Below are 26,855 nucleotides of genomic sequence, written 5' to 3'. Positions count from 1 at the left end.
ATGCTGTTGGTAACGTAGCGAAACCATTAATTTTTAGATTTTCATTAAAGTATATTGAATGTAGGTCTTTTTTCCCTTTAATTATATAATTTGTGATAAAATTAGCAAATATGTGTATAAAACTATCGATTTAAAAGGTTTTTATAAAAAATATAATATTTAAATTTTTAATATATTTGTTATGTATTTATTAAAATAAAATAATTCATTTTTTTACTAATAATAATCTTAATATTATTATTAAAAAGCACATGTTAAATAAATTTTTTATGATAAGATAGATTTTTAATTTAAAATATTATGACATTATGTTACCCTAAAAAACCTTAAGTATCTACCAACTTCACTAATGGTGGTTACAAAATTTTTCATTCAAGGCATAGTATCCAAGCAAATTCAAAAATAAGTAGAAACTCAGGTGAAATAAACTTTATGTTAAATAATTTAACAGATTTGATTTAGTTAAATCGTTATTTAACAACTCTTAATTATAAACATCAACTTCATATAAAGTTAACTGCATTTAAATTTCTACTTTAAAAATTTCTTAATACTTCTTAATACGAAAAAGTTACAATAACCAAATTTTTTGGAAAGTGCTAAACAACCATTTGCTTCTTTACACATAAATCAACCTAACACAGTTTTACATTGACCAAATTATAGCTGTTAGGGGTCTTTCATCGAAAATGCTGGTGACACCCCATTCGCCATATCAAAAGCTAACTAAACGAATCTCACATTGCTACTGTCAAAATCATATTCCTTAAGTTACTAATTTGAATCATTGAATGCCAACAGCATATAGTACTGAATTGCCTCGGAAAAAAAATACTTCAACCACCATATTGTCATGAATTAATGTAACTTTTTATGGATCACCGAAAGGTAGAAGGATCATTTATACTAGCTTGCAATGTCTTCAGCTATAATTGGTGGAACAAATCTGCAATTTTCAAGCGTCTGCTCAAAGATATGTCCCACCCTCAGAAGCTCTTCCTGCAAGACCATATAAGGATGGGGATCCTATTATTCATTCACAAGAATAAAATTCGACTTGTCTCTTTAGAACTGATAAAGCAAAGACACTGCAGTTTTTTTCTTATTTTCGGACAAGACCCAAGTCATACACACAAATTTCTTATTTGCAATTAGCTTTCTTGAAACATGTTGGATTTTATCTTAACAAAAATCATATTTGAAAGAGAAAAAAACACAACTTTTAAAACGGGATAAATACTTGTGTCCCTTGATAATTGCATAGCAGCAAGAAAACAATTCTGTTTTCCATTAAGCTACATGTACGAAACCATGAAAATGCATCAAATCATGATTCATGTCTATATGAAATGATGACTGATAACGGGAATAAAACGAAAGACAATATCCCTGATATCCATCAACAAGGAGTTGAGTGCAATAGACAGAAAAAGTCATACCTCACCAAATGCTGCACCAATCATTTGTAGACCAATAGGAAGCCCGGCAGTCCCACCCTCAACAAATCCACATGGCAAAACCAAGGCGGGTAGTCCAGCTAGGTTAACATTTACCTGTTGAGAGAGAGAGAGGGCCAAAGATTATGGTTAGTGACTGGTAAATGAATATTAAGTACCTAGAAATAGAAATTCAGACAATATCAAAGAGGATGAACTCTTAATTGGTGACTTTATTCCACTAGACGATTCCTTTTCTCATACTAAGAATATTTTACAGGTAAATGCTAACGTAATAAAAGTAAGAGACGGAAATCAAACAATAACATTGAAATGCTTACAGTCATGATGTCTCCTGCATACATGGCCAAGGGATCATTTTTCTTTTCACCTTAAAAGGTCACAAGCGAATAGACAATTAATAATGCAGGCAATGAAATGCAATCATGACGAAGCAATAAGATGCAAATGTAGTGCTTACCAATTTTATAAGCAGGTGAAGGAGCTGCTGGTGAAATCAGGATGTCATTTTGATTGAGTGCTTCTGTAAAGCTATTCCTAATTATGGTTCTCACCTGTGAAAATATAGTCAAAAATATTTTTCCAAAGATTCTAAACCCGCCTATGTAGATGAAATTTAGACATGAATGCAAAAGGGAAAATAAATAAATAAATAAATAAAAATCCATGAGCGTATCTATCATACCATGTATCCCAATTTCATTGTTTTAGACTTTATAATACACAATGGGAAATGGACCAAATATAATAGTTATAGCAAAATGAATAATGCTTTAGCAGTACCTGCTGTGCACGTTTGTAATATGCATCATAGTAACCAGCTGAAAGAGCATATGTCCCCATCAAAATTCTCATTTTGACCTGAAATATGCATTTAAAATTCATAGCCAGCTTTTAAGAGCAACAATGAAAATTTTAGACCATCCCTTTTATAGACATATATAAAGCTGCCAAAAACCCATATATCACCAAATGTGAAATCTAGGGAGTAAAAGGATGTACCTCAGAACCAAATCCATTAGCTCGGGAACTTCCATAAAGAGAGTCAAGCTCATCAGCATAAACTTGGTTTCCATATCTAGATAATAGATTAGAAAAAGGAAAGGGGGAGGAGTAGGTGTCAAACCCGTCAAAACAAGAATAAAGAGCATAGAAGAAAACATTGCGGAATGCATGTGTTTTTATCTCGGAGGGAGGCCATGGAGCATTCACCTGATACCATCGTAGCGAGACAAGTTGGAAGATGATTCAGATGAAGCAAGGATATAGTAGGCTGGCAACCCAAGGGAAAAGGATGGAAGTGAGACCTGTACATTTAAGAGCAAATGAATGAAACATACTCAAAATATAATTGTGCTAACATAAACTTATAAAGAAGCTATAGGTACGAACTAAGTAAAATGATGCAAAAGACCTCATTTACAGAGCATCCTAATTCCTCAAAATGGGAAGCAGCAGAATGAATTGCAGAAATTACTCCAGCATCAACACCGTCACCAATGGTTTCACGAATCAGACCAACTCTCAGACCCTTCAAGGGCTTACTTTCAAAGGAACTAGCAGAGACAAAATGAGACAGAAAGTTGGGCACATCCTGAGAAATAAATTTAGGAATCTGCTTAATAACAAGAAATACATAAATAAACACTTGCAATGATTTCATCAACTGCCCATCTTATAGACAAATTATGCCAATACCTTTGACAACTTCAGCTAACAACAGGATATTAGATGGCTATAACAATTATACCAAATATAAAAGAACTCTTACTTGATTACTTGAGGTGGCATCAAATCTATCATGACCAGAAATTGCATGAAGGAGAATCCCGGCATCAGCGACTGATGAACCAAAGCAACCAATAGTATCAAGTGAAGACGCATACGCCATAAGTCCAAATCTTGAGACACGCCCATAAGTTGGCTTCAAACCTACAACACCGCAAAAAGATGCTGGCTGTCTCACGCTTCCACCAGTATCACTTCCCAGTGATACCACACACTGCCTGGCAGAAACTGCAGCTGCCGATCCTCCTGATGATCCTCCTGGCACCCTAGAAAGATCCCATGGATTGGCTGTGACCTATTGAATGAACATACGCATCACCTGAGTAAACCAATCCCAGTTATAAATGGGCCACAGCAAGAACACTAGAATCCAGACAACATAAAGCTTAGCCAAATTACACCACATCCATGAGTACCAGCAATGCAACCATGGTCTTAGAACCATGTAGCAGGTGCATAGTATCTAAAGATCTCTCAATTCGGAAACCTCAACAATAAAATTGAGCTTAATTTCTATCTGCAGTGAAGTTTATACTCACTATCTCAAAACGAAACTAAAAAGAAAATGGTTGAGGAACATAGACTTCAATCCGCAGTTAAAACCAAATGCAATGCAATGCAATATAATTAAGTATGCTCGGCATGAAATTAACTATTAGCTAGTTATAGAAATAACAGAATCCCAAACACTTGAAATTAAACATTGAAGAAAATTGAAGAACCTGAAATGCAGAACCTTCAGTGGTGCTACCCATACCGAACTCATCTAGATTGGTCTTTCCAACAACAATGGCGCCAAGCTCCTTCGCCCTCTTTACGGCGGTTGCGTCGAACGGCGGCCGGTACCCTTCGAGAATGCGTGAGCCGCCGGTGGACGGCATATCAGCAGTACATATGTTGTCCTTGACGGCCACCAGAACTCCGGCGAGGGGACCAACATCCTCGCCGGCGGCGATGCGGCGGTCGAGTGAGTCGGCTTGGTTTAGGGTAATAGAGGCGTTGGTGGAGAATGGAAGGAAGCGAGGGAGGCGAGAGAGTGGACGTGGGGTTTGGAGTGTCAATATCATCTTTCCTCCTTTCTTGTGAAGACTGAAGAGTGAAGAAGATAACAAAGGGGATGGAGCAAGTGTGAGCCCTGAGCAGCTCTTATTTTTCAGATAGTCTCATTTTCCTGCTTAAAATTGGTTTTTTTCTTCACTAAATTTTGGTTACTAGTTGATTTGTTATTGTAATAATGCAACTGAAAAGCTATGAGCTTAATAGAATTGTTTTTAATTTATTAAGTTAATAATATATTTTTAATTTATATTTTTAAATATTATAGATTAATTACAGCTTAAAAATAATAAATTATGTTGATCTTTGAATTTTTTTTATAGTACAATATTTATGTAGATATAGATATTTTTTAATTGAAACTAGACGTAAAATTAAGTTTAGTAAATCAAGTTTAAATACACACATAAAAATGGGTGGATGAAAAAAGTGAAAGTATCGGTGATAAAAGAAAATCTGTACTGATCATAGAGAAGTTTGGTTGATGGTACGACGAAGGCAATTGATTTTAGTTTGTTGAAGGAGATGATTGGAAAAAACCTAACTCAAGTTGTCAAAGTACGGGAACTGAGAGTGTATAAAGTTCTTTTGACTTTTGATTCGTATTGAATGCAGAAGAAGCATATACGTTTAAAATGAATAGTCTCTTGCAATTCTTTCATAGTATATGGAGATAGAATGAGACGGAGCGATGTGATGAAATTTGAAAAGTGTGGTTAGAATGCTATGGAGTTCCGTTATATGCGTGGTCAACGGATATCTTTAGTATGTTAAGAGACCAATGGGGGAAGTAGTCGGTTGTGACAAAGTGACAGAATCATGCATGTCTTTTAAGCTGCGTTTGTTTATAGAGACAAGACATTGAGACAGGGACACTGAGATACAAAATCATGTTTGACAGAGGAGACATGGACAGAGACAATGTGTCCAGAGACACTGAATTAGTGTATTTTGTGTTCATCCTGACAGGAAGGACACGAAGATACTAACAAGGGATACAACTTATTTTTTATTTTTTCTTTCATTATTCTTGTTAATTTTTCATAATTATATTTTTTATTGTTATATTTTTCATCTCAAATTTTTTGAATGAAAAAAATGAGAATAAATTGAATTTTTATAATTTGTTATAGTTTATCACCAAACTGAATACAAGAACACAAAATTTTGTGTCTTTGTCCATCAGTGTCTTGTCCTGTCCTGTTCTTAGAACAAACGCAGCCTTACTGTTGGACAAGTGTAAATTAATACTTGTATCATGGATATGATTAATAAATGAGTTCATATCATAGTAGGTATCATTGGATTTGATGTGCTAGTGAAAGAAGTGGAACGGGAGGCTTTTAGATTGAATTGTTATGAAGAAGCTAATGAAAAAAGTTATTATAGTTGTGAACAACGAAAAACAGTTGTGGAAAGAGAGTGTGCAAGTACAAATTTAAGGAGTACACGGGCCACAAAAGCGATAGTTTTCAACGACCAGGCAGCCGATGTGGTGATGGAGGAGTTGAGGAAAAACAGAGAAGATAAGGGCAGGTTGGTCATTCTTGAAATTACTTTGAATGAGTGGATTAATGATCATTCAAAACAAAATCAATAAAAACGATAATATCAACCAATTTATAAAGGAATTTAAGGGAGTGCGGATTGTGGGATATGATTATATTAATTATGAAGCTGACTCTGAACATACAGTTACATGGGTTTATGAAAGTAACTTTAATGGGTTGAAAATGAGGTCCTTGAACCCGGTTTTCTCAATCAACCAGTTCGGTGATGTTGGATTGGGTCTAGAACCCGGGTTGAACTTGATGGAAATGGAGCATGATTTTCACGATAGGGATGGGCACGTTAGGGAAAGGTCTACGACAAATGTGCAGGAAGCTGCATCTGCGACACTTGCACTAGAGACTGGCGCGGAGGTGACCGAGGGAAACCGAATCGGTGTTGAAGGAGGGAAGCTAAAGGCTGGCTGCGGCAAAGAAGGCTCAAGGTGGCAAGGAAGATGTGCAACCCTATGTTGGGTCGTGAGATCAAGGAGGAGTTGGTGGTGTAGAACCAAGCCACTACTCTCCTGGTGATATTGAATTGAGGGACTGGTGGATTAGGTGTGTATGTTGATGATGATGGTGCGGAAGACGTTGATGAAGGAACGGGTGATAGGGATGACATTGTGAATGATAATTGTATGGATTCCGGCACAAAGTAAATAACATTGACAAAGGAAAGCTGTCGCAACATGATGAAGAAGTAGTTAGAAAGAGGATTGTTGATGATTGTGGTTTGGACAAGAATGAAGGAAGTAAGAGAAACATAGATAGTATTTTGGAGGAGCAGATGCTTGAAACTAGGAAAACTTGGGACTTCGCGTTGTAATCAGGTGCAATTTTATACAATGAAAAAGATGATATCATAGCTATTCTCCAAACACAGAATGAAAAAAAAGATTGGCAAAATAGAAAGAGAAAGCAAGACGCTGTAGACCCAAAAAAATGTGTAATTATTTATTAAAATAATTTTGTTCTTGGAATATTAGGGGGTTGAGCGGTGATGGAATATTGAGCATGGTCAAAAACCTCAAGAAAAAAATTTAAATTGAATATGTTAGGCTTGTTCTCACTAAGAGACAGGTAGCGATAAAATTTGATGTAATAAGAATTTGGGGAAGTGATACTGCAGGGTGCTTCGGGTGATTTAATTTGGGTTGAAATAATGTTTAAAACGAGTCGCTGTCATAAATAGGAGCGTTGGTTGTGTGTTAAAGGGGTTTTATTAAAAAAAATTTCAATTGTGCTTTTTTTGGTGTATGAGACTCATATAAGAGAAGAGAAATTTATTGTGTGGGAGGAATTGATTTATATTGCAGGGTTATGTCAGTCTCCATAAGAGACTTCAACGAGACTGTGTGTGCTTGGAATACAGTTTGCAAACGGGAGTTTGTATAAAATTAATTTTGCAAACTTGATTTTGATGAAAAATAAGTTTGTATTAAAGTGATTTATGTTTGGTAATCTTTATATCAAAATAGACTATAGTAAAATAAATATTGTTTGGATTATATCACTCAAAATCACTTTTAGATAAAAAAAATTACAAAAATAGATATCAATTTAAATAAATTTTTTATATTATCCTATCATTTTAATTTAAATATTTGAATAGATCTTATTAATTAATTTTATAATAAAATTAATATTTACTTACTAAAATAAAAATAACATATAAAAATTGATAAAATATATTTTTATATCAAAAGCAAAAATAATATATGAAAAATATATTAAAATATACTTTATTAAATTATATTACTCATAATTTTTTTAGTATTCTCGATACTCTCTTATTTAATACTATTTTAAACTATAAATTTTAATTATTTATGACTTTGTTAATTAGTTATAATTTTCCAAAGGTTGGCCTCACCACCTAACCGACCTCTTAGCAAAGAGGTCGGGTTCGACATAAGCTCCTCTCTAAAGAGGTCGGGATCAAGATAATCTTGCAGATAACGCTTATTCAAATAAGTAACCGCCCATAAAATCTCTCACCCACTTCTAGGAGCAATATCTCAACAACCCTAAGATAAAGAGACGGTTATCCACCTTCAGAAGTGGAACTACTCCAACGGTGGTTATTGGATCACCACTATATATATACCCTGACACCCCTTAGGTATCTCTAAGTTCCAATACTCTCCAAACTTGCTTACCCCTTTGCTAACTTAGGCATCGGAGTATCTTTGCAGGTACCACCCCCATCTATTAGAACACACACACATACACAACTCGGACAGCGGCTCCCATACGCCAAGCAAGTCGGAGGCCACCTTCCATCTGTATTTGGGCCAATCAAGCCCAATCCACCTATCTCAGGTTACCTACGTAACATTGGCGCCGTTGCCGAGGACCTGGGAGATCAACGCATGATGGTGGACGACCTAAACGAGGATGGTAACACCGCGTCCGAATCTGAGCAAGAAAACCAAGACACTAGTAACAATGACAGGGCTATAGTCACTCTACAAGGAGCAGGTGGTTAGCGTCAAGAAGGTCCCTCTGGCGTGAAAGACCCAAGGAGAATCCCCTCTGAGGTACACGAACCAGGAAAATAGGGACAACCTCGTGCTAACTTCCACGTCGCTCCCCCTGAGGAACTCATCAGCATAACTTCTCCATGGCCCTTTGCAAAATGAGGGTTGGACCTACTCGGACCATTCCCTCAGGCACCTAGACAAGTGAAGTACCTAATAGTGGGAGTAGACTACTTTATGAAGTGGATCGAGGCAGAACCATTGGCTACTATCATAGGCCAGACAAGTCTGAAGTTCCTCTACAAGAATATCATTACAAGGTATGGAATCTCCCATTCCATCACCACTGATAATGGAACCCAGTTCATCAACTCTACTTTCAGAAATTTGGTAGCCAGCATGAAGATCAAGTATCAGTTCACCTCAGTCGAGCACCCACATGCAAATGGGCAAGTTGAGGCAGCCAACAAAGTTATACTGGCTGGATTAAAGAAAAGGTTGCAAGATGCAAAGGGAGTCTGGGCTGAAGAACTTCCTCAAGTACTATGGGCATATCGGATTACACCTCAGTCTACCACAGAAGAAACACCCTTCCGACTTGCCTATGGCATAGAAGCCATGATACCAGTCGAAATCAATGAGCAAATCCCAATGGTGAGATTCTACGACGAGGTTGGTAATGTTCAGGCACACAAAGAAGAGCTTGAACTACTCCCTGAAGTCCGAGAGCAAGCCCAGATAAAGAAAGCAGCGCTGAAGCAAAGGATGACAAACAGATACAACAAGAAAGTCATTCAAAGAAGCTTCACCTCAGACGACTTGGTCCTAATCAGAAATGACATCGGAGTTAACAAGTCGGGGAAAGAAAAACTCGCTGCTAATTGGAAAGGGCCATATAAGATAAGTGAAGTCCTAGGAAAGGGGTATTACAAGGTATCCGACTTGAGCGGTACCGAGCTCTCAAGGTCATGACATGCTTGCAACATGAAGATGTATTATAGTTAGAAGCGAACTCCACTCCATGATGTACTCTTTTTCCCGACTTCATGGTTTTTTTCCAAAAAGGGGTTTTCCTGAAGGGGATTTTAACGAGGCATCAAAGTGGGGGCTAAGAGTCAACAACTCTCAAAATCCCTTAGTAGCTAAGATCAAAAGTTACCTCCATCAATAAACAACGATTTTATTTTATCTCTATAATTCCATTACTGTCACCATTATCCTATGAAACCCACCGATTTAAGCTCGAAAAAATGTGAAAATTTCATGTCCGACCTAAGTGGTCGACAAGATAAAACGACGAGGTACAAGTCTATGTAAAGAGGTTACAAAGGCGATCATGATAACTCGGGAACATTTCGACTTACAAGTTAGAAACTTGAGAAGAATTGAAGTGCATCGCAAAAATAACCTAAAAAAATTCAATAAGAAAAAATTGAATATGTGAGGAATACAAAAGAGATAAGAAAATTCCTCAAAGACAAAAGCAAATGCTATTTCAAGTCTTCAAAAAAATCTTACAGTAAACTTAAACAAAAACAGCCTGCCTAGTAAAAAGATTTTTTCACAAAACCAAAGGGTTTTCATAAAAACCTTGTAAGAAATCACACGAAGCATGCACACGCAAAGTATTTCTTAAAAAAGCCCTTATCCAAAAAAGGGCAAACCATATAAAGCAATTTTTTGTTAATAACCATAAGAGGCCGAAAAAGTCGGGAACTACCACCACAAACAAACATATAAAAAAGATAAATTGTTCAAAAAGGGCCCACAAGCCGGGCCCTAAATAGCTGAAATCAATTGGAAGGAAGATTGGAGTCACCAAGAGGAGGAGAGCTCGGATCTACTATTGAGGTCGGGGGAGTCGGAGCGGTGTCTTCGACAGCTGAAGTCGAGACATCTGAAGATCTTGGCAGGAATCCCTCCTGTTGCTCCTCACAAGGAGGAGACTCAACAATCCTTTGTCCAGGAGTCTTCAGTTTGGAGTCCATCTCAAGGTGAGGAGGGGAGACAATAGCTCCATCAACGACGATCTTATCAGGATGAAGAGGTGTAAGGTCCAAGTCAGGAGCGATAACTCCGACCTGTTCCTTAAACACCCTCCAAGCTTCCTCCGAGCTCTCAATAATTGAATCCTCCAGCTCCTGATAGGCCTCCCGATTTGACTCCAACTGCCTCTGAAGATCAACATTTTCAGAAAAAATTATGACATAGTTCTGCTGCGCCTTCTCCTTCAGGCCCTCCGCCATGGCACACTGACCCATTAGCTTCTTCTCCCTCTTCTGAAGTCGGGCCAGCTCATCCTTCAGCCAGGTAACCTCCCCCTGAAGCCGCTTCTCCTTTTCTTGATAAAGGACATTCCTCTCCTGAAGCTCCTCCATAGTGTTTTGGGAAAAGCCCAAAGAAGTCAAAGGAGTTTTCTCCAAAATATCAAGAAGCGCAGTGCAGACTCCAGTAGTCCAAACACCCCCACAAACCAATATTTGAAGGTGATTTTGAAGGGAAGCATCGTCCATAAAAATCTGGCTATGAGGAAAGATGTGCTTCCGGACGAACTTGGGACCATCAAAGTTGGCCTCTCCAGAAGGAGAAGAGCCAGTCTCCGAGGTCTTGCATTTCTTTTTCTTGGGTTCGGAGGAAGGTCAGACTGGGGGGATAGGGGCAGGAGGAGGGAGAGGAGAAGAAGCAGAGGTTACCATAATTGGGCGAGAGGAGGTCCCCCAATCATGAGGAGGAGGAGGAGGAGCGCCAGTAGCCTTCGCAGCATCAGCTCGGGCTCGAGCCTTCCTCTTGGCCTCTTGGGCCTTCTAATAGGTAGCATTAGATTCACTCTTCATCATTTCTGAAAGGAAGAAATAAAAAAGCAATCAGTTTACAAATCGAAAAATATCACAAGTTGGAAACCTTCAGAAACAAACTACAAAAAAAAAAGCTACCTAGTTGGGTCCGCACGAAACTCGGAGAACCCAGAAGAAACTTCTTAGTATCCAGGTTAGGGGCTCTCCCCCAAGCTTCCCAGAAAAATCCCACAATGGCCTCCTCCACTTCGTCCAAATCGTCCAAACCATACTTTTCAATAGGGGAGACCTCCGACCAATATAAGGGAAATCGGGGATGATTGTTCTCACTAGGAAAAAGGGATGGTGGCCCTCTATATCTTGGACTTTGAAGAAAAAAATTTTGAAGTCGTGGAAGGATTCGTCGAAAATAGAAAAAACTTTACAACCCTGAATGGCCCGAAAAGACACCCACTGTTGTTTATTATTCTGAGCACTAAATAGTTTGGTCAGATAAAAAAGATAGAAAAAGATCTTTAAAGAAGTCAGGAGGTCAAGTTCTCAGCTGACGAGTTGGTAAATTCTCATGAAACCCCAAGAGTTGGGATGGAGTTGAGTAGGAGCAACTCGGCAATGCGATAGCACCTCTATTTCAAAATCAGAAATGGGGAAGGAAACCCACAGGCGGGTAAAAAGACAATCATACATAAAGAAAAAGTGAGGGTCATAATCAACAACCCCCTCCCCCTCCCCCCCGCAACAAACTTGGTCTCCAGGACCCGGGGCCAACAATTCATATTTAGGCTCATTGGCCTCTAAACTACAGATCCTAATCATCCTATGGTGAATGCGAAGTTCGGAAAGATAGTCGGTGTCTACTAAAAGTTCCTCTTCAAGTACAGTATCATCTACCCATCTCAAAAGGGACTCAGGGATATGGGAAGACATTTTTCCAACAAAAGGAAGTAGGAATAAAAGCAACAAGACCTACAAAGAGAAATAAAAAATCATCAACAACAGGGCTCCAAAAGACAAAGCAGTCTTTATCTAAAAAAGCAAAATAAAGAAAAGAATCACCAGACCAACAAACAGACTTGCGAGGATACTAACACCTCACATTACAAACAGGGAATCGTAAAAGCATGAAAACCTCTTCCAACATACAAAGCAAAGCACAACATAAATGATAGAAGAAAATAAAGAAAGGACTAACCTTTATCTGTAGACTTAAGGAGGAGTAGTCATGGCAACAACGAAGCACCCCGAGAAAGAAGGCTAAAGGATTTATCTTTTGAATGAGAAAGAACAAGAAGTGCAGGCAAGAAACTTCAAAGACGAAAGAAAACAGAGAAAAGAGAGGGAAAATATTTATAACACGCCAGGGGCATGATGGTAAAAACAATGCGACCATTAAAGAAACGCGTCGTTACCAATGTAACTGCTCCCACGTGTAAATACGAAACCCAACGGACGCGACGTTTGATTAGACATGACAGTTGAGAAATTTGAAAGCAGGCCGGTTTTTTAACCAAAAATCACGTCGGTTTCCGACACGAACAAATCTGAGTTCAGTTAATACTCAAATTCGACTCAAAAGCAAAGAGATCGGACTCGAGTAGGGGCACTATTCATACCCTGGCGCAACACTATGGTCCAGGTCCAAAAAAGACAAAAAGTCCCAGCCCAAAGGTTGGCCTCACCACCTAACCGACCTCTTAGCAAAGAGGTCGGGTTCGACATAAGCTCCTCCCTAAAGAGGTCGAGGTCGAGATAATTTTGCAGATAACACTTATTCAAATAAGTAACTGCCCCTAAAATCTCTCACCCACTTCTAGGAGCAATATCTCAACAACCCTAAGATAAAGGGACAGTTATTCACCTTCAGAAGTGGAACTACTCCAACGGTGGTTATTGGATCACCACTATATATATACCTTGACACCTCTCAGGTATCTCTAAGTTGCAATACTCTCCAAACCTACTTACCCCTTCGCTAACTTAGGCATAGGAGTGTCTTTGCAGGTATCACTTCCATCTCTTGGAACACACACACACAAAACTCGGACGGCGGCTCCCATACACCAAGCAAGTCGGAGACCACCTTCCATCTGTATTTGGGCCAATCCTTCAAACTCAATCCGCCTATCTCAGGTTAGCTACGTAACAATTATATATTTGAAATATTTGAGTACTAAAGAGACTACAAGCAAGAAAATAAAAGGGTAAAATTGACAAGAAAAAAAATAAATTCAATCCTAACATGATTTTCTAAACGCAAAAGCTACAATTTCTAATTTCTTGTAAATGCAAGTTAAAAACGTAAAACTACGTTGACGTTTAGAGCAAAAAAAAAAAGCATCTAAACATAAAAAGGAAGCGTTCAATGCACTCAAATGAACATTTCTTCTTTCTAACGTTAAACCAAATACAGCCTGTGCAGGTAGAGGGGGGACAGGATGTTGTCAGATTAACAGCGACTGCAAATGATTCTAAGAATTGGATACAAGAACTTATGCAACTGGTGGACTTCCGTTTAGCGATCAAAAGTTTACAAGGTTTAAAAGTCAATGTTACGGTGGGATTGACAGAATTTTAATAAGCTAAGAGTAGCTAGAAATATTTCTGCGAGTACAAAATTAGAAGTATAAAATCAGAAATACACTGTAAAAAAGAAGAACACAAAAAATAGTTAATGAGTTCGATTATTTCTTTTGTTTTTTTTTTTGTTGTTTTTTTTTAACTTTTTTGTTTACTTATTGTTCTTGCTCTATTTATTGTATTGAATTTTTTTATTAAAAAAAATTTAAATTTAACTCAAAAAATTAAATTAAAAAGGAGAAAGAGAATAGGAAGATGAATTCCAAGTTCAGAATTTGGGAACATGTAGAATGGTTTTACTCAATTGTAACAATACAATAAGCTGCTTTATATACACTAGCGGCTCAACAGGCACGTTAGTGCCTGTTCAGCCGCTTTTCTATTGTTTTTAAAAAATTAATTTTATTTTTTTGTTAATATATTATTTATTTTTTAAATTTATTAGATAAATATTTTTTTATTTTAATATTGACGTGATCTTATTTATATCATATTTTGTTGAAATTAAAATTACTATAAAACACTTTAAAATGTTAAATTATAAAACCACACAATAAAGAGGTAATATAAAATCGTCATAGTTTAAAGTTCTAGGTAATATATGAGGTGAAATATTCGATAGAGTAAATTTTTATTCTCAACTATTCTAAAATATACAAAAAGTATTTTCAGAATGATAATGCTTCTATTGTATTTCTTTAAAAGTTTTGAATGTCGTCTATTAATTTATAATATTTTTAATTTAATTTTTTAAATTTATTATGACAAAATAATGATATGATGAAGATTTTGTCTGCTAAAATTGCGAAAATATTTTTAAAAATAGTTTATTCATCGTACTTTATTTTGTTTTTTTTTGTGTTTATGTTATATTCCATACATTATTAAAATAAAGAAATATAAACCAATATATTTATATGATAGTATATAAATATATAAACCAAAATATATGTTAGTTATTTACAAAAGATAATTTTTACTTAAATGTCATGAATATTCATATTTGTCTTCATATATTTTAAGTGGTAGATCAAAATATAAATCTGAATATGAAGAGACCTTCATTTTTTTATAAATAGTGAAAGATAGAAGAAATGTGAATGCTTATTTTTTTCGTTTTAAATATCGAACTGTAAGAATAATTAATAAAAAAAATTAGGAGAGTATAAAAATTGTGTATTTAGAAAAAAATCATTCATAATTCATCATACATCTCCTTATCAATAACTTTTCGAGTTTTGAAAAACTGTCAGATTTATTGACCATAAAAATAATTATATAAACGCTTCAATATTATTCAATTAAAAATTATGTGTAACAAAATCAAAATATAAATTTAAAAATATTATTTACAAATTTAATATTTATAAACGTTATTAAGTTTAATTATTTATTTTTAATAGTATTTAATTTGAGACCGAGATAAAAATTTATATTCAAAAGACTCTTTATCTTCGTGCATAATTCCAATTGTTAAAAAATATTTTATTTTTTTAATTTTATATTTAATTTTTAAATTTTTTTTAATCTCATTATTTTTTTTAAATTTTTAATTTATATTTTTATTATATCCACTTACTATATTAAACACTATTCTTTCTCTTACTATCTTTCTCTAAACACATACTTGTCATTGTCTCATCGCCATTATTATATTTTTTGTTTTCCTTTCTCATTTTTTCCTTTTCCTTCCACCTTCTCTTCACCCAACCGTAATTAATTATTACCAAGTATTATTATCGCAACTTTTAATCTTGTCTATCACTTCGATTTATAACCATCTATTATATTAATTTTTATGAGTCGTTGAAATTTCACTAAAAGAAGTAAGACATAAAGCATTTAAAATTTTTATCCAAATTATCAAATTAACTTTTAGAACGTATAAAATTTATAAATTTAAATTAAATAAGATATTAAACAAATTTAGTATGTTGTTATTATAGGTAACAAAATCAAAATAAAAATTTAAAAGCATTATTTACAAATTAACTATTTATAAACGGTATTAAGTTTAGTTATTTATTTTTTAATAGTATTTAATTTGAATTCAAGATAAAAATTTATATTTAAAACACTATTTATCTTTATGCATATTTCAAATTGATAAAAAATATTTTAATTTTCTTTTTAATTTTATATTTAATTTTTTTAAATTATCTTTAATTTTGTTATTTTTTCAAAATTATTAATTCATATTTTTATTATATCCCTTTACTATATCAAACACTTTTTTTTCTTATTATTATTCTTTATACACATACTTGTTATGGTTTCATCGCCATTATTATATTACCTTGTTCTCCTTTCTCATTTTTTTCTTCTCATTTCACCTTCTCTTCACCCGACCGTAATTAATTATCACCAAGTATTATTATCGCAACTTTCAGTCTTAAATTAATTATCACCAAGTATTATTATCGCAACTTTCAATCTTGTCTATCACTTTGATTTATAACTATCTATTCTGTTAACTTTTATGAGTTGTTGAAGTTTTGTTAAAAGAAGTAAGACATAAAGCATTTAATTTTTTTTTTCAAATTATCAAAATTTGATGTCAATAATCCTAAAAAACAATATCAAAATATATTACTTTTAACTAAAATAAAAAAATATAATTGTAAGTTTTTAAACTAATAATTATAAATTTAAGTCGCAATTTAATATAGTACATTGGGACAAAAGACAACCTTTGCTATTCATATTTGACTGCTACTATCTAAGTTTTACATTTATTTTATTGTGCACATTACTTTAAGTGTACTTTATTATTTTATTTTACATGTTTTGAAATAATGCCATTGTATTATAAGGATGAGATTAACTTTCATAATCTAATGCGAATCTTTTTATTATTTTGTTTGTTATTTGAATACTATCTATTTAAAATAGTTACTTAAAGTGAAACACTATATAAAGAGATAGAAAACTTTTAGATTTATCGTTCTGGTTTGCTTCTTATTAATCCTCATTTAATATACTCAATTTTAATGGCTTTGATGGTGGTAAATTTTTGTAATTAGTTAAAAAATTTTAACTTTTTTTCTCTCTCTACGATTTTGAACAAATTCAATTTTATTATTAAATAATTTTTTAAGTTCAGAATATTTTTAACCTTTTGTATAAAAATTAGACTTAATAAATTACCAAAATTCAAACCTATTCTCTTGAACTACTTCTTGATCGTATAATTAGGTAGTCCAAAAAATTGGACACCAAAATCATAGTCAACTCTCTGTATTGGCTTTATATATTGTTGTTAGACGTATAATATATATATATATATATAAAATAATAAATTAAAACTTACATGGCTCATGAAATAGAAAAATAAAGAGAAGAAAATAATCATAAAGGTTGAAACAATAAAAAATGTATACCATAGTTCTTATCTTGCCACATTTAAATGTTATATGTAAATCTAATAATTAATAAAAAATAATATTATCTAATGTAAAATAGATTAAAAATAAAAAGAGATTAACAAAATCAATTAACAAAATTCTAAAAAATTAATTAACAAAGTTTTTATATTGCTACATTTGTTGTGTTATATGTCGAACTAATAATTAATAAAAATAATATTATCCAATGTAAAATAGATTACAAATAAAAAAAAAGTTAACAAAATATGTGTGAGAATTTTTCATTCTACTGATGGGTGTAGGCTTTTTTTATCTTTTATATGTTAATTATGTGACAAATAAATAATATAAAATTAACTCCAGATCATTTAAAAAATCAATTAACAAAGTTCTTATATTGCTACATTTGTTGTGTTATATGTCGAACTAATAATTAATAAAAATAATATTATCCAATGTAAAATAGATTACAAATAAAAAAAAGTTAACAAAATATGTGTGAGAATTTTTCAGTACTCTACATAATTAATAGCTTAGATAGTTTAGGAAATTAACATATTAATGTTTTTGAAGGATTACTTTGATGGGTGCAAATTTTCTTGCGTCCTATATATATGCCAATCAAATAATTTAGCCAATATGTAAAATAAATAATATTGAGGTAGACAAAATTAATAATTTAATTTATTTTTAAAGTAAATATTTATGTATTCAAATTTTGAACATAATACTCTACATAATCAATATTTTAAAAATTAAAAAAAAATATTATTACAAAATAATTTAAAAAAATAAGTTAACAAAATATTTTTTTCTACCTTAAATTGATGAAAAAAAAAGACATAGTAGTAATTTCATACGTCAAAAGTTGAGAATAAATTAAAAAGGCAGAGGAATGATTAAAAATATAGATTAGATAAATAAACTAAAGAGAAGAAAAGATATAAGTGGATGTTATATGTGAAAGTAGTAACCGCCGTAAAACTGAATGAAATTAACAACTGCAGTTGATGTGATGAAGGCAATGGAAGAAGACGAAGGCTCTTGTTGAAGAAAGAAGAATAACAGAACAACAAGAAAAATACAGAAAAGTAAAAACTAAACTACTAAAAAGATAACGTACACAAAACAAAAGGATATAAATTAAAATTAATATAAAATTAAACAAAATATGAACATGATAAAGAATGAGAAGACATTGATAGAACAAACCATATAAACTAAAACTAACATAGAATTAAACAAAGCATAAAGATATTGATAGAACAAACGATATAAACTAAAACTAACATAGAATTAAACAAAGCATGAAGATGATGAAGAATGTGAAGATATTGATATTCATACCAGTTTATTTTTTTTTTATTTATTAGCAATTTGCAGACTGTCTTACATTTTTTAAAACTGTCATTTTAGTGGAAAATTATTGAATTTTTTAAAATAAATTTTATGTCTATAAGAAAAATAATAAATTAAAACTTACATGGCTCAAGAGATAGAAAAATAAAGAGAAAAAAATAATCATAAAGATTGAAACAATAAAAAATGTATAATATAATTCTTATCTTGTCACATTTAAATGTTATATGTCAATCTAATAATTAATAAAAAATAATATTATCTAATGTAAAATAGATTAAAAATAAAAAAGAAATTAATAAAATCAATTAACAAAATTCTTATCTTAGGTCGCCAAATTATTTGAAAAATTAATTAACAAAGTTCTTATATTGCTAGATTTATTGTGTTATCTGTCAAACTAATAATCAATAAAAATTAATTTTGTGGTAGACAAAATTAATAATTTAGTTTAGTTTCAAAGTAAATATTTATGTGTTCAAATTTCGAACATAATACTCTACATAATCAATATTTTAGAAAATTAAAAAAAATTATTGCAAAGCATTTAAAAAAATAACAAAATATTTATGAAACTTTTCATTCAATCATTGATAGTCAAAGACATATAAAAAAAATAAAAACAGATATCAAATAAAAAGAAACTATTTTCTTTCTGCATCAAATTGATAAGACAAAAAAATGTATTTCTTTTTACATTAAATTGATAAAAACAAAGGGAGATACAGTACTATTTTCATACGTTAAAAGTTGAGAATAAATTAAAAAAGCAGAGAAATGACTGAAAATATATAGATTAGATAAATAAACTAAAGAGAAGAAGAGATATAAGTGAATGTTATGCGTAAAAGTAGTAACTGAATGAAATTTGCAACTGCAGTAGATGAATGCAATGGAAGAGGATGGAGGCGAGAATGTTGAAAAAAGGAGAAGAACAGAACAGCAAGAAAAATATAGAAAAGTAAAATCCAAACTGCAGTGAATGGAGGCAATAGAAGATGTGTTATTATAGTTATAGAAGTAACAAAACTGTTTTCATTTTAGTGGGAAGTTATTAGATTTTTCAAAACAAATTTTATGTCTATTTCGTCCTTATAATTTGCTTTATTAAATAGTTTATTATAAGGTTAATATAGTCCAAAAAAATTGGACACCAAAGTCATAGTCAACTCTCTGTATTGGCTTTATATATTGTTATAGATTATGTAAACTAAGGTTAAAACTAACTATATCAAGGAGTTAACTTAATTATCTAACAAACGAGTTACGTTGCCAATATACTATAATTATCCGTAACAAATTTTAACTAACTTAGGCGTGTTTGTGTTTTTCAAAAAGCTCATGCGCTTGTATTTGTTGTTTTTAAAAATTAGGAACAAAAAAATTTAAATAAAATATTTTTTATAGAATTAAAAAGAATGATAAATAAATATCATGATGCATTTATGGTTGATTTTGTGACTTTAGAGTTTGTACTTATTTTTTAGATTATCGACTTTATTCTTATACTGCTGTTATGCAAGACATTCCGTTAATTATTTAATTTTGACCTCACGGTGGGACTATATTGAAGCTAAATAAAATTTTTTTAGATTCAAATAGGACACTTTAAACCTTAAGCACCAAAACAGGATTACATCCAAACGTAGAGAACCAATTTATACTTTACCCTTTTTGAAATTATCTAAGGGATGGTTTTTTAAAATTGGTTTGTACTTATCAAAAATAAAAAATTTAATATAATCTTATACATTAATTAATATCTAAATTTAATTCTTATATTAATGTCTATTATAGTATTTTTAAATTTTAAAAATTATTTTACTAAACACATTTATTGTTTGTACTTATTAAAAATCTTTTTTAATTTAATTTACTAAACACAGATACTATAATTTTGAAAAGCTAATTTTTAAATAGAGAAAAGCTCTACATCCATGTAAAAATTACATGGATGATATCCAAGTAACTTTCACTACACGCCTCACACCCCCGTTTGTTTTACACGCGCCTCTTATAACCTATATAACGAATTCTTATTTTGTGTTATCTCTCAACGTAAACTTTTTCATACAACGTAAACCTCTTTCGCGTTCTTCATCTTTTTCTTCAACCTAATTAAATTCATTGTTCTCCTCTTTCGCATTTTTCTTCTATGCATTATGGATCTGGATTGATTCAACGCAATTATCTTCGTCGTTCATTTTCTTCTTCATTTTTTTCTTCAATCTACACTTTTGAATTGAAATAATGAATGAATCAACTTCAAATCAGTTGAATCAGTGCGATTTTGATGATTCTTTTCAAACAATGAGGTTTGGATTATTGAACTCTGAATCAAATTTAATGGAATGAAATTTCTAATTTTATTTGAAGTGAATTGAATGGATTGAGGTGATTTACATCTGAATTGAATTCAATTGAATTGATAATATGTAACTGTGCGTAATTGTGAGTGTTAGTAATTGTGAGTAACTCTGAGTAAATGTGAGTAACTTTTCGGTTCGGTAAGTACTAAAGAGGTGGTTCATCACTTTTATGTTTTCGGTTCGGTCCGCAGAAAGGAGTCTAACAAAAATTAGACCAATATGTTCTGTTTTCTTCCCTAAGCACTATATAATTGTTTCACCGTAATTAAGATTTCAGTTCACCATAACTAAGATTTCGGTTCACCATGAGTACTGTATTCGGTTCACCTCTTCACCAGAGAGAGAAGGAGGAAAAGACAAAAAAATACAGCAGCAACAACAACAAAAGAATTACGATAAAGAGAAAATACGTGAAGAAGAAGGAACGCGAAAAATGAGGAGAAGGAGGAACGCGAAGAAGAAGACGCTCCGTGCGTAAACGAGCGTGAGAAGAAGAAGAAGAAGAAGAAGCGTGGGGGAGAAAAAGCATTGGGCAATTTCGTGTGTATTGGGCGCGTGTATTTCACGTTTCATTTAATAGTATTGAATTTTTTTTGTGTTAGACCAACTTGATTACATGGTTACATGGATGTGTAGCCTCCCATTTTAAATATTAGCTTTTACAAATTACTTTTAAAATTTAAAATTTTACTAAACTAAACCTTAATGAGCAATCATCTACTACTAACTAGTACTAGTACACTCAACTTATGCTAAGCTACATTATGTAACAGATATCGATCAGGTTGTAAATCTCATCAAGTTCTGTCCCACCTAGGAAGAGACGGAGATGTTGAAGGTACATCTACCACTCTTCTACTAATCTACTCTCATGTACATTAACTTATCAAAAATTGTCTTAACTGCAAAGTATGACTTCATGTAATACATATGATTTGGTATTTCTATAGATTGCATTTTGGCTGTAATATCTTCATTATATACTCAAATCTAGGTTAAAATTCTTGAATCATATGATTGTTACTTGCATAGATGGACTTTCTCATGTTTGTTTTATTTAGGCAATATGCATATCTGTACATCTTAATCTTAGTTCATTTTTTGGGGATTTCAAAATTCATACATTTGTATTTGTTAATGGCTAGGTCTCTCATGAAAAAAAAAATACACGAAGAGTTTCAAGCTTAAACCTTTAAAATAAACTGTAAATCTTTTTAATGGCACATAAAAAAACAAAAAATTGCTTCAAATTAAATGTAAAAGATTTTTAAAATTTGCATGACATGCTTCCTTGTTTAATATTGAAAAGGAACTTTTTCTTGTTCTTCCCCTAACTGAAATATATCTGTTTTACAGAATTATAAAGGGGACAAGGATATGTTTGGTAACTGTGAACAGGTTCTTTCTTGCTTTATGGTCTTTAACAATGAATTTTTAGTTCTTTACAATGCTTACACATTAATTCTAACAAAGTTCTTATTCTGATGACCCCTATTAGTTTTTTATAGAGTTGGTGAAGGTTTCACTAGTAGAAAGAATCCAAGTTAAGGGTGTCTGCTTTCAGTTTATGATTATCCTATATATTGCTTTTCATGTTTAAAAACTAATTCTTCTTAGAATTGTTAGACTTTGACAAAGACCTTGTCCATTTGAAAGCAGCTTTTAAGGTCTTCTTAAAATTATAGGTAATCTTTTAAAATCTTTTATTTTTGGATTAGTTGGTCTAAGCAGAGTTGCATCTACATTTGCTTTTCTGTTTTTTATTATTTGTTGACGAGCCACATTTTTCTACTGGATGCATTCACGAGTTTTATTTGCTTTCTGTCTATCACTTTATTTTTTTATTTATTTATGGAAAAGTACAGGAAGATAATGAGTTTAGTAACCAATGTATATATAGTAATCTTTTTTTTTAATTTGTGATTTTGGTAGGAGTAAAGTGTGTTTTTATTTTATTGGGACTAATTTTAAAATTTATTATTCATATTGTTTACAAAAGTCATTATTTACCTAGTAAAATCTTTATAAGAAAATATAGAAAAACAATGATAATTGTGAATAATATGAACAAATAGATTAAAAAAGGAAGATAAAATTAAAAAATTAGAATTAGCCTTTAAACGCATTCCCACTGCGTAGGGTTATTCCTAATTTCACTGTAACTTCCAATACATACCCAAAACTCGCCGTCATCGTTTTCCGTACCGATGCCGCGGCAGCCTCCCACCAACACCACCGAAACCTTAACTTGCATCGCTGTCCCTTTGTAACAAAGGTAGATCCCTCCGCACCCACACCTCTGCATCTCCCTTGCCATTGCACCCCCTCCAACGGTTCAAGAGACACGTGACCGTCGGAGTGCACCGATTTTTCACCACCACGGAAGAGAACCGCCTATCATCATCCTTATCGGTGGCCGCTGTCATTAGTTGTCGAACTGCTAAAAGAGCAGTAGTGTTAGTCATTACGTCGTTTTCACAACAAGCAGCATTGGAGATAGTTTTCGATTCGATAAGGATTCTATTGGGCGGATCTACGACGAAGAAAATGCAAGCAAGCCAAAGCATGTTTCAGCAAGGCTATATTCTATGATTGGCCATGATTGGATTTATGGGACATTGTGTGCATATGTTGCTGGAGCATAGCTGCCATTCTTTGTACTCGAAATCTCACGTGCTCTTGTATCATACTATGTGGATTGGGATACCACCAAACATGAAGTCAAGAAAATTGCTTTTTTCTTATAAAAGATGGTTATTTTAATTTTTATGTGGATGGTTATTTGATTGGATTGAGTTTAGTTATATATAATTAAAATATGTTAGATACTCAATTCATTAGGTACGTGGATGATTATTTTTATTCTTAAAGAAATGGTTATTTTCACTAAAGATGAGCGACGCCGATGACAATGTGTGGCAAGCCAAGCAGCGATCGCGAGGAGGAGTCCGACGGCACCGTTCGTTTTCAGTCTGGAGGAGAGCAACGCCGATGAGGGTCCTTATTGAGAAACCATTGGCAATGAAGAGAATTTCGGCAATGACAATGGGGCTGGTTGGCGAGCAATGGTAGAAAATTAGGAGAAAAGCTGGTGTTTTGATAAATTATGGTATAATGAATTGTTAAAATTTTTGAATTATTGAATAAAATTTTTTAGTTAAATAATTTAAATGAAGTGTTTTTTTTTTTTAAATTTTATTGGACCAAATTTTCGATTTATTGTTTTTGTTGTTCACATTAGACCAAATTTCATTGGATATAATATGTATTATTCACTTATACTTTTTCATTTACTTATTAGGAAGAGGGAAAAAAATTAAGTTATAAGGAAAAAATGACCAAATTGGTAGGTATTTACGAGATCGGCTAGTCATTACCATATTTAGCATGGCATAGAGTAAGCCATGTCATTCACAGGCCTGTTGCTCCGTTGATAAAAAATGAAGAATTTAAATTTTTAAAATTTTGAATTTTTATTTTAAGGGATAAATTATGATTTTTTATTTTTAAATAATTTTTTTTATATTTTTTCTTAGTTCTATTCATAAATAAATAATAAAAGATTATATTTTATTCTTTAAAATAAAATTAAAAATTTAGAGAATTTAAATCCAAAAATAAATACAAAACTAATATGGTATATTTTTTTAAATTTAAAAAATTAAATTAGAGCAATTGAGATTTTGGACTAAATTAGAACAACTTACAAATTTTAAAAACTAAGATAAGACTTAATTCAAATATAGCGCATCAATTTTTAGTTTTTTACTCTACAATATTTGATTTTTTCTTTTATTTTTTCATTTTTTTAACATGTGCACATGGCTTGATTATTGTACATTTGTACACAAACACATTTTTTCACCTCCTATTCTAAAAATTCAATATTTATATACAGTAATAATTACGAAAATGATCCTTTATTTCATATCCCCCATTAGTATTCCCCCACAAATAAGTATTCATCGTTGCTAAATGCTAAGCACGAAAATGTTGAATAAATCATAGATACAAAATTCCAAATAATTAATTCATTATTGAAATATCAGTAAGCAATTTTTGCCTATGAGAAACTGATGAATAACTCAGAGCACAATAGCACATACACTAGGATTCTTTTTGCTACTATATAGCAGGGATCTAAAAGCGAAAGCCGTGTTAGCCGTGGATTAGAGGAGTAATCAAGTATATTTTGGGAAACAATGATTATGGAATGTAAAATGAAATTAAAGAGAGAAATAAGAACTCTGACGCGGTGCCATTTTTTTTAAGAGTATATACCAATTTTGGTCCTCAAAAAATTTTAAATTGGACACTTTACTTTCTAACTAAAATTAATTACTCGATTGGTCCCTAACAATTAATTCCATCAGTCACTTAGGTCATTTACTCCGTTAACTCTAACGGAGGACAAAATAGTCTCTGACAATTCTAACAGGAGACAAAATAGTCCCTGACAATTCTAACAAGGGACAAAATGAACCCTGACCCCTTTATTCGAAAACGACACTATTCTTCCCCAATTTTTATCATATCTCGCATAACTCTAACATTCATACTCTCCTTCTTCACCTTCACAATCTTCTTTTCCATCTTTTCCTTCCTCATCTTTAGCTCCAAGATTAAGTCATGATGTAATTGTCACATGTGTCACACCTACCTCAACATGTCATAGACCACATACTTCCTAAATCTTTGTGACTGGTACATCCACTCCCTCTACACTTCACTCACCAAAAGCATCCACTTCCACGTCTTCGATAACATCACCTCCAACTCTGACACATCCACGACATTCTCAAGACCAAGTTCCACAAACTACTCCAAGGGTACACCTTTCTCCACTCTCCGACAAGCAATATAGATTGTTGGACATTAGAACATCATGAGAAGATTCTCCTTCGACATCACATACAAATTCTCATTTGAAATAGATACCGAATGCTTCATTTCTTCTTTTCCAGAATCCAAGTTGGCAGACAGCTTTGACCTCACATCCAAGCTCTCAGTACAACGAGCAATGTCGCCGTTGCCGCTCATATGAAAACTGAAGCGATTACTGAACATTGGTTCAGAGAAGAAGTTGAAGGAAGCGATCGGAGTGGTGGACAATGTGGTCATAGTGATGATAGGGCAGAGGAGGAGGGAGATGGCAACGACGACGACGAGTCTTAACAAATCAGACTTGTTGTCAAGATTCATAGGATCCATCGAAGACGATAACTAGTTGAGAGATAGGCATTAATTTCCTGAATATGAATTAGTTGGGAACAAGTTTGAGAATTTTTTTTCTTATGAACATTAAATTTATAGAGTGTTCATTGTGTAGTTTGAAGTTACAGTGTTAGACTGCTAGTGTTATGCGAGATATGATGGAAATCGAGAGAGAACAGTGTCGTTTCTGAATAGAGGAGATCATGGACCATTTTGTCCCCTGTTAGAGTTGTCAGGAACTATTTTGTCCTCTGTTATAATTAACGGAGTAAAAGACCTAAGTGACTGACAGAATTAATTGTTAGAGACTAATCAAGTAATTAATTTTAATTGGGAACTAAAGTGTTTAGTTTAAAATTTTTTGAGAACAAAAATGAGTATATACTTTTTTTTTATTATAATTCGTCGGATAACAACCTTCATGGAATTTCCAGGCAAGCAATCTAGAAGGAAGGAACATCGTACCCCAACTCTGACGCGGTGCCATTTTTTTATTTTTTAGTTTAATTCCTTTACCTTCATTTCAAACTCAGTTTTAGACTTTGGGTAGTCTTAATTATATTAGTATATTACTATCGTGATATTAGGGTTTGAAGTTAATCAAAATTTAAATTTGACTCACAAAAATTGAGTTTGATTTATAATATAGATCAATAATAATTGAGCATGTTTTTTAAGTTTAAATTTAGCTTATCAAAAAGTTAACAAGCTAACTCAAATAATAAAAATATAATTTATAATTCTATATCAATAAATTATAACTTTTATATATATTAAAAAATATTAATTTTATATATTATGTATCTATTAATTATGAATTTTTATTTATGTCATACATCAAAATC

General features: G+C 32.4%; 1 protein-coding gene across 1 annotated transcript; it reads right to left on the bottom strand.

The window, feature by feature from the left end:
• Positions 1-600: 600 nt before the first annotated feature.
• On the bottom strand, positions 601-4,402 carry LOC107477612 (glutamyl-tRNA(Gln) amidotransferase subunit A, chloroplastic/mitochondrial). Its single transcript, XM_016097667.3, has 10 exons — positions 3,968-4,402; positions 3,229-3,540; positions 2,872-3,051; positions 2,670-2,764; positions 2,460-2,535; positions 2,241-2,318; positions 1,918-2,011; positions 1,778-1,827; positions 1,440-1,553; positions 601-999 (listed from the first exon to the last, which is right to left on the bottom strand). The coding sequence occupies exons 1-10, from the start codon at positions 4,310-4,312 to the stop codon at positions 907-909; spliced, it is 1,437 nt and encodes a 478-aa protein (XP_015953153.1). The 5' UTR covers positions 4,313-4,402; the 3' UTR covers positions 601-906.
• Positions 4,403-26,855: the final 22,453 nt, after the last annotated feature.

The sequence above is a fragment of the Arachis duranensis genome, chromosome 1, assembly GCF_000817695.3.
Source record: "Arachis duranensis cultivar V14167 chromosome 1, aradu.V14167.gnm2.J7QH, whole genome shotgun sequence".
NCBI lineage: Eukaryota > Viridiplantae > Streptophyta > Magnoliopsida > Fabales > Fabaceae > Arachis > Arachis duranensis.
The sequence above is the reverse complement of the archived record's forward strand: the minus strand, read 5'-3'. Positions and strand labels throughout refer to the sequence as shown.

What these genes read in the sequence shown, in the direction of transcription:
- LOC107477612 (XM_016097667.3), bottom strand. Translation starts at nt 4,312, where the DNA reads ATGATATTGACACTCCAAACCCCACGTCCACTCTCTCGCCTCCCTCGC. An exon ending in TAGGATGCTCTGTAAATGAG is followed by an intron (nt 2,765 to 2,871) that starts GTCTTTTGCATC and finishes TTAAATGTACAG; the next exon opens with GTCTCACTTCCATCCTTTTC. An exon ending in ATTACAAACGTGCACAGCAG is followed by an intron (nt 2,012 to 2,240) that starts GTACTGCTAAAG and finishes ATATTTTCACAG; the next exon opens with GTGAGAACCATAATTAGGAA.